We start from the raw sequence: 11,972 nt of genomic DNA, 5'->3' as shown, positions 1-11,972 counted from the left end.
TTTTAGAAATGTAAATAGTTCATCATAATTAATTACTGAGACATTATACATTACCATGGCATTTCTTACTTCGTTAAAGTCTGTGTGAAGAGAAATAAACTCGATTAGAAGTTGATATACAGATATTATGAAAAGAAATGGTTCTGTTTATATGACATGCAACCAATAGTATGATTTGAAATAATTTACATGTATGACAGATACGAAGAGCGTTCCAGCAGCAACGGAAAAGGCTGGTCTGCTGTAAACAACTATAGCCATCGAAGAACACATCCACAAGCTACTATTAGTTGTTAGCACATTTTACAGGAATAGTGTGCAGTGGCTTTTCTTACCTGTTAAACTTGACTTGTTCCACATCCCTGGACGGTCTGCTTCACCGATGGGATATACATAACATGATGTGTGAATGAATGAATAAAATAAAAATGGAGAAAACTGAATTTAGTGGTATATTTCTTGCCAATAAGTGGCTCAGTACAAATGGAATTTATTAAAATTTTCAAGTACTTGTATATAAAAGTCAACAGTCTTTGTCAGTGATCTCAAATTTCTTAACTTGCATACATAGCACTTTTACACAGTCTATGGTTTTGTTTCTTTTCTGTTGTGCTGATCTTCACTTTCGTGTTCTGATGTGAGTCGTTGTTGAGCTTCCATATCCTTCTCAGAGACACCATCTTTCATTTGTTTTGGCATAGACTTAGGGAAATTCCACTCTTGAACTTTGGCTGATGATTTGAAAAGGTGGAGCAAGCCCGGAGCTAAAAGAATGCCTGCCGATATAAGGAAAACTTTCTTCCACTGTTCAGATGATTGCTGCAACAAATTATTGTTCATGTTAGAAAGTAATTAATTCCTGATAAATGTTGAAATGCTGCTCCTTGCAGGAGACTTGACACAAGAACTATTTGAGAGCTATTTAAGAAAATCTATTGAAGGAACATTTACATTAGCAGAATATAACATTTTTATATGCACTACCTTGAAGTAGGAAACCCATATTATTAAGGTCACAGCTATGCACTTACATTGCCTAGGGCATGTTAAATGCTGACTGCAAACCGAATTAAGTTTTGTGTTCAACACAGGTTGTACAACCTGTGATCAACTCTCACCTCCTCATTTAAGAAGATACTTGACTGCATCCTTGATGGTTATTGTTTTATGAGTGTTAGGCCATGGTCCAAAGCAAAATTATGCGCTTAAAATTTCGTCTCCCAGTGATTCAGACATCATCAAGCGCTTTAAAAATTCAAGTAGCAGTTTCAAACTTGAACAAGCTCGGAAAGGAGAAGCGTTTATTTGTATCCAAGCAATGGTCAGTTCATGACGTCATCAGACTGCCGACCTTTGATATTGAGTTTGTAGCAGTGAAGAGTTGGTGCTGTTTGCTTCATTCAGCGCAAAACCCACAACCTGTCGAATTTCGATCCTTCTTCTGTTCTGTTACGCTTAGAAATAAGCCGTCGTCCATGGTGTGATGTCTCTAAAACAAAAATCTCTAGGGGTCCCAAATACTGGCTGTGAAAGCCTGTATTGTGTACTGTGTGATTACAATTTTTTCCTCAAATTATTTCACTAGCATAGCTTAGAGTTTTTCTTTGCTCCTATTTTACACTGAATTTCAAATATTTCAGAGAATTAAGTAAATATGTTAATTCTAATTCACAATAACTAAAAACGTAAATGTTGAAGAAAGTGCACCATTAAGATAACAGTTCATACTAGAGGACATTCAGTCAAATATTATGCTACAATTATTGCTTCTTCTAATGTGCACATTGTGTATATTACCTGGAACTTCAGAACTGCTCAGTAAGATCTTTCAGTGAGTAGTACAGTTCGCAAAGCTGGTTGATTAACTTTCTAACGAACGTAAGTAACTGGGAAATAACTGAATTATTCAGTGTCCTATTTACTCTTTATTTGTAACTCACTACCTGTGTAGAGACCAGGCCATACAGAGTGAGATGAGAAAACTAAAAAAAAAAAAATTTGAAGGACGAAAGTGATTGGAGGAGATGAGGAATGAGTACATTGGAATGAGAGGAGGCAGACTAATGATGTTTGAGGTTAGCAGATTTAAGGGCTAGCGTTGTTGGATGGACTGTTTCTATGTAAGCAGTTAATAGAAATGTCCATTTATATGGGAAGGTCCTGATGACATGGGCTGTGAAACAGCTAGTGACATCATTGAGTGTACATAGTTGAGCTCCTCTCTGACCACAGTTTGGTAGTGGGCATTCATAAGAGTGTCTATTGGTTATTGGCCATGGCCATGTAGAACACACTCAGTGACTGTAGTAGATATGGCGAATGACACAATTCATTCAGAGGTGGTCTGGTTCTTGGACATAGACTGTGATGATGAAAATAATGGAACTGAAAGTAGTGTGAGATACATGGGACAAGCATGTTTTCTTCCAGATGCATATGAATTTTTTGGCAAAGGTCTCGAAGACACAATGGCAAACAAAGAGAATCCCACTCTGGGAGGAATGAGAATGGATTTCAGCACCATATTTCGAATCCCAGGATATAATCAAAGGTAGCCAAAATCGTAGAAGCGACTGTGGTTTAGTTGTCCAATTTGGTTTCATGGTAGGTAAAGTAGGGAGAATTGGTTAACAACAAACATGACATCGACTAACTGCAAGGCAATAATCGCTTTTATAACTAAGCTACGTTTCTCGCCACTTTTATATGCCTGTTCTTTAACTCTTTCTGTATATGATTATCATACTACTTTGCATCTCCATGCAGCATTTTATACTATCACAAATATCTTAAATTTTACAGCTGACCTTCAGAAATAAAGTCAATTTAAGTATTTTAGATATTTTTACCTTTTTAAAACATAAACAGCAGAAGACTGTGGACTGGAACTATTTGTAACTTATAGAATCTGTGTTTACTTTTAGCATGAAGAAGTCATCCAAAATATGTCTTTTGCAATGGATTTCACTCCTATTTGTGATCTGTTCAGTATCTCTGAAAGCTTTACAAATGTTTTTTTCACTCATTCCCTCATTCACAACGACGATTTCAATACTGTTTATGTGCTTATTCAGCTCTCGAAACCAACTGTACGGTGAGTGGTTAATGAAACTCTTTCCATTATTTTTATTTCGACCACAATTTTCCAAGAATTATCTCTTGGTACAATATGTATTGCCTGCCTTCAGCTTTAATCAAATATAATGTTATTTATGTAACCTCGGAGGTCTCAAAATGCAGTTGTGCAAAAACCACGAGTCACACAGTAAAAAATACCACTAGAACCCAGTGGACAAATAATCGATCGAAGATTTAGGCATACTCTGCAGGCGTTCAGTGTGACCATCCTCTTTGGTGTAACAAAGCAATGAAGTATTCTTACATCCACCATCAAATGTCTCCACAGAACTTCATGTGAATATTAGTTGTGTGCTACATTATTTTTCCTTGCAGCTGTTCAAAATCATTTGCCATTGGAGGAATGAACACGCCATCTTTCATGGCACTCCGTAAGAAAAGTCACAATGAGTCATGCCAGCTGACTATAAAGAACTCGAAAGGGAGAGGACATCTAATCCTTACTGCAGAAATCTGCCATTAAGCTGGTCATGTAAAATGATACTGTTAACTATAGCATTTCTTGCTCATCTTATGTCTTGTGTGTTTCACTGATTCGTTATAAACTTCCGTCACGACACATGGAACCTCCAAAAAATTTGTTTGTTGTGCTCAAAGTAAGTGAAAGTTAATCTATGTAATTAATAATACAATTCGTTCCTGTGACATATTTCTGGATCTCTCTGTTCTCACTAAAAGGGGTGATGGCAGGAATGAAAGAGCAAACAACCACAGCAGAGAAGAAGTTATGTAGTGGGAATATCGACCCCAATTTTATGATAATGTGTGTGGCATTTATAAACACAGAACAATGACAACCAGCTTGTTCACATGTGTGAAAATCTAATACCGATATTATCTGAAGTTTATATTGTGTAGTTAAATAAACAGACTACAGTTTGCTTTAGCAGCATCTTCCCCTTAAATAGGAATTAGTGGTAGGCACTTCTGGGTACTGATTCCCACAGTGACACATGCTTACTATGTGGTGTGACAAAGCAGGTGGATTCCTCTCATCTGTTAAGTTTTCCTACTTCCCTCCCACCCCCCAACCCCCAACCCCCACCCCCCACCGAAAATAGCAGCTAAATTTCATCTTCTTTTAAATACATTTATCTATTGACATGTGGCGCTTACTTGGAAATCTCATGTTCTTGTCTCCAACGACTTTTACTTTTACTGAAATTTATTATTCAGGTTCATATTTCAGTTGTTGTAATTCGATTAATGTAAAAATGTTTTCATTAGGATGCAGTTAATTTTAAGTTAGAATAATAGTTAGCTATATGCAGAAACCTATGAGCTGAGCAACATCAGTACATCAAGTGACTTATAGATTCGAACGTTAAGCATTCCGAATTTCCTATAAAGTATCTGGAATTGGCGAAAACTAATTAACTTCCACAATAATTAAACTTAAAATTTTACACCAGTGTCATTTTCCATAAAACATTTCGTCAAAACCACTATTAGATTCTGTACTTCGACTACATTCATTAATACTTGTTTCATAGGTCATTAATACGACATTTCGTAATGATGTGGAATGTGCCACTTTAACATAAGTTTTCTTTACACAAAGTTATCAATTCTCTTTTTTTACAGTTACTACTTCTGTCTAAAAAGTCACTTATTTAGTAGAAGGAGCTGTCATTCAGAAATTCTTTTAATTTCTTTTTCAATTTTGGTTCGCTATCTGTCAGACTTTTAATGCTATTTGGCAAATTACCAAAGATTTTTGTGGCAGCATAATTCACCTCTTTCTGACCCAATGTCAGATTTAACCCAGAATAGTGAAGATCATCCATTCTTCTAGTGTTGTGGCTATGCATTTCGCTGTTATTTTTGAACTGGGATGGGTTATTAACAACAAATTTCGTGAGTGAATATACGTATTGCGAAGGTACTGTGAATATCCCGAATTTCTTAAATAAATGTCTGCAAGGTGATTTTACGTGGGCTGCAGCTATTATTTTGATTACACGCTTTTGTGCAGTGGATACTTTTCCTCTTAATGATGAATGACCCCAGAATATGGTCTCAGAGAAAATAGGCATAGTAGGTTAATTTACTGATATGCTTATCACCAAAATTTGCTGTAACCCAAATAGTGTAAGTTGCTGAACCTAACCGTTTCAGCAGATCATCGATGTGATTTCCCAGTTCAATTTCTCGTCAATGCACACACCCAGAAATTCTGAATATTCTGCCTTAGCAACAGACTTCTGTTCATAGTCTATATTTATCAATGGTGTTATGCCATTTACGTTACAGAATTGTATATACTGTGTTTTCTCAAAATTTAGTGACAGTCTATTTGCATAGAAACACTTAATTATTTTCTGAAAGACATTATTTACAACTTCCTCAGCTGATTCTTGTTTGTTGGGTGTGATTAATATACTTGTCTCATCAGCAAAAAGAACTAGCTTTGCATCTTCATGTGTATAGAGTGGCAAGTGATTAATATCTATTAGGAACAATAAGGGACCCAAGACTGAATCCTATGGGACACCATTTTTGATACCTCCGCAGTTATAGGATTCTACTGATTTTTGCAGGCTATCTGTACTGTTAAATTCAACCTTCTGCATTCTTCCAGTTGAATATGAATTAAACCATTTGTTAACTCATACCACCATACTTAATGTTATCTAGAAGAATTTAATGTTTTGCACAATCAAAAGCCTTTGAGAGATTGCAAAATATCCCAGTGGGTGCAGTTCAGTTATTCATTGCATTTAATATCTGATCAGTGAAAGCATATAGAGCATTTCCTGTTGAGAAGCCTTTCTGAAAACCAAATTGACATCTTGTTAGTACTTCACTTTTGAAAATATGTGATGCTACTCTTGAATACATTACTTTTCGAGAATTTTGGATACAGCTGTCAGAAGTGATATTGGGAAATAGTTGTTAATATCACACCTATTCCCTTTTCTACCAATGGTTTAACAATAGCGAATTTCAGTCTATCTGGAAAAATGCCCTGTTTCAGTGAACTACTACATATGTGGCTGAGAATCCTACTTATCTGTTGGAACAAGCTTTTAGTGCTCTGTTAGAAATGCCATCAATTCCATGCGAGCTTTTACTTTTGAGTGAATTTATTATTTTCCTAATTCCAGTAAGATGGGTGGGTTGAATTTCAGTTTTATCAAATTGGATAGGTATTGCCTCTTCCATATACTGCCTTGCATTTTCTAATGAATAGCTGGATCCTATTTTCTCTACAAGACTTAAAAAATGATTATTAAAAATGTTTTCTACTTCTGACTTCTTGTTAACAAACTTTTCACCGAGTTTGATAGAAATACTGTGTTACTGTGCTCTTGGTTGCCCTGTTTCCTTTTTAAAAATATTCCATATTGTTTTAATTTTATCAGATGTGCTAATCTCAGACATAATGCACATACTTCTGCACTTTTCAATAACTTTTCTTAATACTGTGCAGTAGTTTTTGTAATATTTCACTGTTTCTGGATCATTACTCCTCCTAGCTATGAGATACATTTCCCTTTTCTGTTTCTTTTAACTAAGCCATGGTTTTTTAAATGGTTTCTTACAATTATATCTCACTATTTCCTTAGGGAAATTGTTTTAAAATACACTCACAAAGGTATCATGAAAGAAGTTAAATTTTGAATTATTATCAAATTGCCTGTACACTTCATCCCAGTCTAACTTTTACAAGTTTTCCCTATAATTTTCAATTATTATATCATTGATTTAGCGCACAATTCTGGAGGACTATTTTGCATTACTGTATGGAGCTCTGTCATGTAATGTAACTAGCTGTGCATCATGGTCGGACAGACTATCCTTAACAGGAAAAGCCTTTATTTGATTCAATTTATCTTGGTCTATAAAAACATTATATCAGTGTGCTGCTTTCCTGTACCACCTGCGCAGGAAAATCAATAACTGATGTCAAACTGAAATAACCAAGTAATACTTCGAGGTCAATCTTTCTATGAGACTCTTTCAGAAAATCGCATTGAAATCCCCACAAACAATAATTTGTTTCCCTCTGTCTGACAACTAGCGCAACAAACAACCCAAGTTTTTCAAAAATAATTGAATATTTCCCAATGGGGACCTATACATAGCTACAGTTACAAAAGAACCAGTATTTGGTTTAAGCTCACATGCACATGCTTCTATATGTTGCTCTACACAAAACTTTTTCGTTTACAAATTTTTCACACTATGACAGATTTTAACATATATTGTAACTCCTTCTCTCTCCAAACTGTCTCTGCTTACATGTGCTGAAAGCTTATATCCACTTACATTTACCATTTCCATACCTGTGACTATATGATGTTCAGATGGGCATAGTACATCTATTCCACCCTCAGTTTCTAAGTCATCTAAATAAACAAGAAGCTGATCTGCTTTGTTTATTAATCCCCTAATATTCTGATGCAATATACAAACGTTATTTTTCACTGTGCTTTTATGAGAATCGCCGGCCACTGTGGCCGAGCGGTTCTAGGCGATTAAGTCTGGAACCCCGTGACCACAACGGTCTCAGGTTCGAATCCTGCCTCAGGCATGGACGTTTGTGATGTCCTTAGGTTAGTTAGGTTTAAGTAGTTCTAAGTTCTAGGGGACTGATGACCTCAGATGTTAAGTCCCATAGTGCTCAGAGCAATTTGAACCATTTATGAGAATCTTGTGTCATACTAACATTATTTTTCACTGTAGTGTTATGAGAATTTTGTGATATTTTAACATCTCTAGTACGTGAAACTTTCTGGAAGATTAAAACTGTGTGCCGGACCTAGACTTGAATTCGGGACCTTTGCCTTTCGCAGTACGTGCTTGTCTGAGCTTCTCATTAAGCTTGATTTCAATCAATGTTGGATGATTGGACACTGATCTTAGCCTAAAACAGTGGTACTCCCATGAGTTTCAGAGCCACTTCTTAAAGATTTTGCTATCGTCCCAGCCAATTTACCCTTCTGTTTCCTACTGAATGCAGGCCACGTCTGGTGAAGTCCCACCTACCAGTACTATCACAAAACCAAACCTATGCCTGACAGGGTAGCTGCCCAAAGCAGCTGATTTAGCTCCATATTGACTCTCCTGACAGAGCTGTTCAATTGGGGCCGATCATACTGTGTGAAAGCAGGAACCAGGCTAACATTTGTATGGTTCATCACAGATGCTTTTTTTACTAGGTCACACTCAATATTGTACCCCTGATACTTATCAACACTGCTTCCTGTTCCAAACACTACCACAACACATTTCTGCTCTGTGAAATCCTTGCACAATGATCCTACATTCTCCATCACTTTGCTAAGACATGCACTGGGCTTGAAAATACTTATGTTCTGGTATCTGTCAGCTAATTGTTTTAGCAAAATCTGTCCCACATCTCTTCCATGGCTGCTACCTAACAATATAGCGTTCCTCCTACTTTCTACCTCTTTTGAAACTGTTGGTTTCCTAGTGAAAGTCTGTTGAGTGCTGACTACACTTACATCTACTTGAACCTCTTCCTTAGTGACTGAGGTAGCAAGGCATATCTGTTGTTTGTGCCAATGATGAAACTGCCAGATACCATTCTCTTTCTGTAGCCTCTGTTACTTGCTACCTCTTCCGACATGTTTTCACCCTTCTCCCCCCTTACCCTCATCAGTTGCTCAGTAGCACTATCCAGTTCAGCCTTAAGGGTTCTAATCCTCCCTTCCTGTTTGACTGTCTTCCAATCCCTTGAAGATACTTTGCAATACTAGGAAGAGACCCAGTTACTTCCCCAATTCCCATGCCACTACATACCCTCAAAGTAACCATCTGTCACAACTGCTGTACAAAACCCAGAACTGACTTTCCTATTGCAACTCAAACACTTCTCGCTCATTGTTGTTTACAATTTTTTGCCAAAATTTATCCAGGCAATAATAGTAATAATCAACAGATCACAAGAGTCACTAAAGTTACATGGAATAGTAATATATGGGTATACTATTAATATAATAACGTAATACCCTTAAATTAACAGTTAAAAATCAAAACTTGTGTACCCAAATAACTAGACCTAAGATCATGTATGCGCGTTGTGTACTTTACGCGTTGAAATAAATACGCGTTTGAAAGAAATAAAGATAGAACTTCAAACCTTTAATTCATCGAGTAGATATGGCACTACCAAATATATGTGTAATGAAAAAACCTAAATTCTTCACTTAATACTTAAGCAAATGTCTTAAATTTGTATGTAAACCTACATCTAAAGTACATGGAAACTGGCCCTTAAGTTACTTTTTTTTTTTTAGCCATGCTTTGAAAGGAGTGAAACCTTCAATAGATAATACGAAACAGGCTCTAACTAACTTCCTTACAGAGTAATATTAACTTAATTGACAGTTATTGTAGAATTAACTATTTATCTTCATGAGCTCTATATTCCAGCGTTTTTGGTCTGCGCCAGGCCTGCCAACATACTTGTGTTGTCTTAATTTTTCTGTACATATAGCATTGATTGATTAACTCACCACATAATAAAATCATATGATTTACTTTAATTTGAAACATGGCATTTGTTGAAACTTCCTGGCAAATTAAAATGGTGTGCCGGACAGAGATTAGAACTCAGGATCTGTAGCGAGTGCTCTCCATATGAGATACACAAGCTCGACTCATGACCCGTCCTCACAACTGTAATTCCGCTAATGCTTTAGTAGAGCACTTGCCCACGAAAGGCAAAGGTCCCAAGTTCGAGTGTCCGTCTGCAACACAATTTTAATCTACGAGGAACTTTCATATCAGCACACTCTCCACTGCAGGGTGAAAACTTCATTATGGCATCTGTTCATGTAAAGAACGAGAATCAAATTCCAGAAGAAAAACAGTATCCATATATTTTCATAAATTTGTTGTCAGCAACATTTTCTGTAATCCAAAGTTCCACTGGTTCTTGTTGTTCATCAAAAACAGGAAATTCTAACATAGCCAAATTTTAAATCATTATGTATATTTCCAGAAAACAGTTTGCTCGTCTATAAGTAGTTGGACGTCACCCAAATAGTCAGTAAGCAGTTTAATATCTAACGGGTAATATACAGAATGTCGAACGGGCGCTCGTTGTTGACTCATACTACAGTTATGTCCATTATTTAAGAGAAAATATGAGCACCACCAACCGCGAAACTTAAGAACTGAAATTTGTAAAAACTTTCGTGTGATCACAGCGCCTCTAATGAATTAGCATGGTGACTGAATTGCATCATGGTTAATAAGTATCGTGAAAGATAATTGTCATCGAAACTAGTGAGTGTTGGACATAGAGAATCTGGTTAGGGACTGTCTTAAATGAAACATTGAACTGTAGTCATCTTTCTTGGACTGTGATAAATTTGAATAGTGACGTTTTAGATAAATATGAACTGTTAATCTTGTGCCACAATAAACCAAGTTACTTCCCACTGTGTTTGTGCATGCTGGCCTGTAGACATTCACTAATGAATTTTTGTACTTTATAAACTGATCACTATAATTAAGAGCTGAACTTCCCTAGGAATAAGTGTGTCTTAGTGTCATCTAAAATATGGTGTCAGTTACATCAATGAACAATCGCCATCCCGCACTCAATTAGATTATCAGCTTTGTGGTGTTCAAGATTGGTGCTGCCGAACTGACACTTCAAAATACATGTCAGATCTGTTGTAATGACAAAATTTAAATTCCAAAAGCATTATTGGGTTACAGAGAATCATAGTTATCAGATATTAGCAAGAACAGCATAACTTACATTTTTGTATGTCAGAGCACCAACAACTGCAGCAGACATAAACCCTGGAGTCACACAGATCATATTACCAATGCCCACGAGTACACCTGGTCATAAAACAATCACAGTAAAATTTCAACAGTAGACATTTCATGAGTTATTCATAAAAAATATGATGGTAAGAATTAATGATTCAACAAACATTTCTCCTCTGCACTTTTTGTCTATATATTTTGACAGCAGACTCGCAGGACTCTGAAAACATAGATGGAATAACTGCAGTTGTGAAGCTATCTGATACACTGAAACAATTTTAGGTCATTGTCCTGTATGAGTATGTTTACTTTCTCCTAGATTCCATCTAGTTTAATTCTAAATTAAATAAAGAACTTCAAATAATCAGTGAATATATATATATATATATATATATATATATATATATATATATATATATATAGAGGGTGTTACAAAAAGGTACGGCCAAACTTTCAGGAAACATTCCTCACACAGAATTAAAGAAAAGATGTTATGTGGACATGTGTCCGGAAACGCCTAATTTCCATGTTAGAGCTCATTTTAGTTTCGTCAGTATGTATGCTCAATGCAGCACGTTATCATGATTTCATACGGGATACTCTACCTGTGCTGCTAGAACATGTGCCTTTACAAGTACGACACAACATGTGGTTCATGCGCGATGGAGCTCCTGCACATTTCAGTCGAAGTGTTCGTACGCTTCTCAACAACAGATTCGGTGACCGATGGATTTGTAGAGGCGGACCAATTCCATGGCCTCCACGTTCTCCTGACCTCAACGCTCTTGACTTTCATTTATGGGGGCGTTTGAAAGTTCTTGTCTACGCAACCCCGGTACCAAATGTAGAGACTCTTCGAGCTCGTATTGTGGACGGCTGTGATACAATACGCCATTCTCCAGGGCTGCATCAGCGCATCAGGGATTCCATGCGACGGAGGGTGGATGCATGTATCCTCGCTAACGGAGGACATTTTGCACATTTCCTGTAACAAAGTGTTTGAAGTCACGCTGGTACGTTCTCTTGCTGTGTGTTTCCATTCCATGATTCATGTGGTTTGAAGAGAAGTAATAAAATGA

At 36.6% G+C, this 11,972-nt stretch overlaps 1 protein-coding gene across 1 annotated transcript in view; it reads right to left on the bottom strand.

Annotated features, from left to right (window-relative positions):
- Positions 1-434: 434 nt before the first annotated feature.
- Positions 435-11,972, bottom strand: part of LOC124777846 (sialin-like) — a 148,540-nt gene continuing 137,002 nt past the window's right edge. The window contains exons 9-10 of the mRNA XM_047253379.1: positions 10,880-10,965; positions 435-819 (exon numbers count right to left, since the gene is read on the bottom strand). Of these exons, the coding sequence (XP_047109335.1) occupies positions 586-819; positions 10,880-10,965 (320 nt within the window). The 3' untranslated portion in view covers positions 435-585. The remainder of the gene's footprint in view (positions 820-10,879; positions 10,966-11,972) is intronic.

Source organism: Schistocerca piceifrons, chromosome 2, assembly GCF_021461385.2.
Source record: "Schistocerca piceifrons isolate TAMUIC-IGC-003096 chromosome 2, iqSchPice1.1, whole genome shotgun sequence".
In the NCBI taxonomy this organism is placed as follows: domain Eukaryota; kingdom Metazoa; phylum Arthropoda; class Insecta; order Orthoptera; family Acrididae; genus Schistocerca; species Schistocerca piceifrons.
This window is presented reverse-complemented; position numbering and strand designations above follow the sequence as displayed.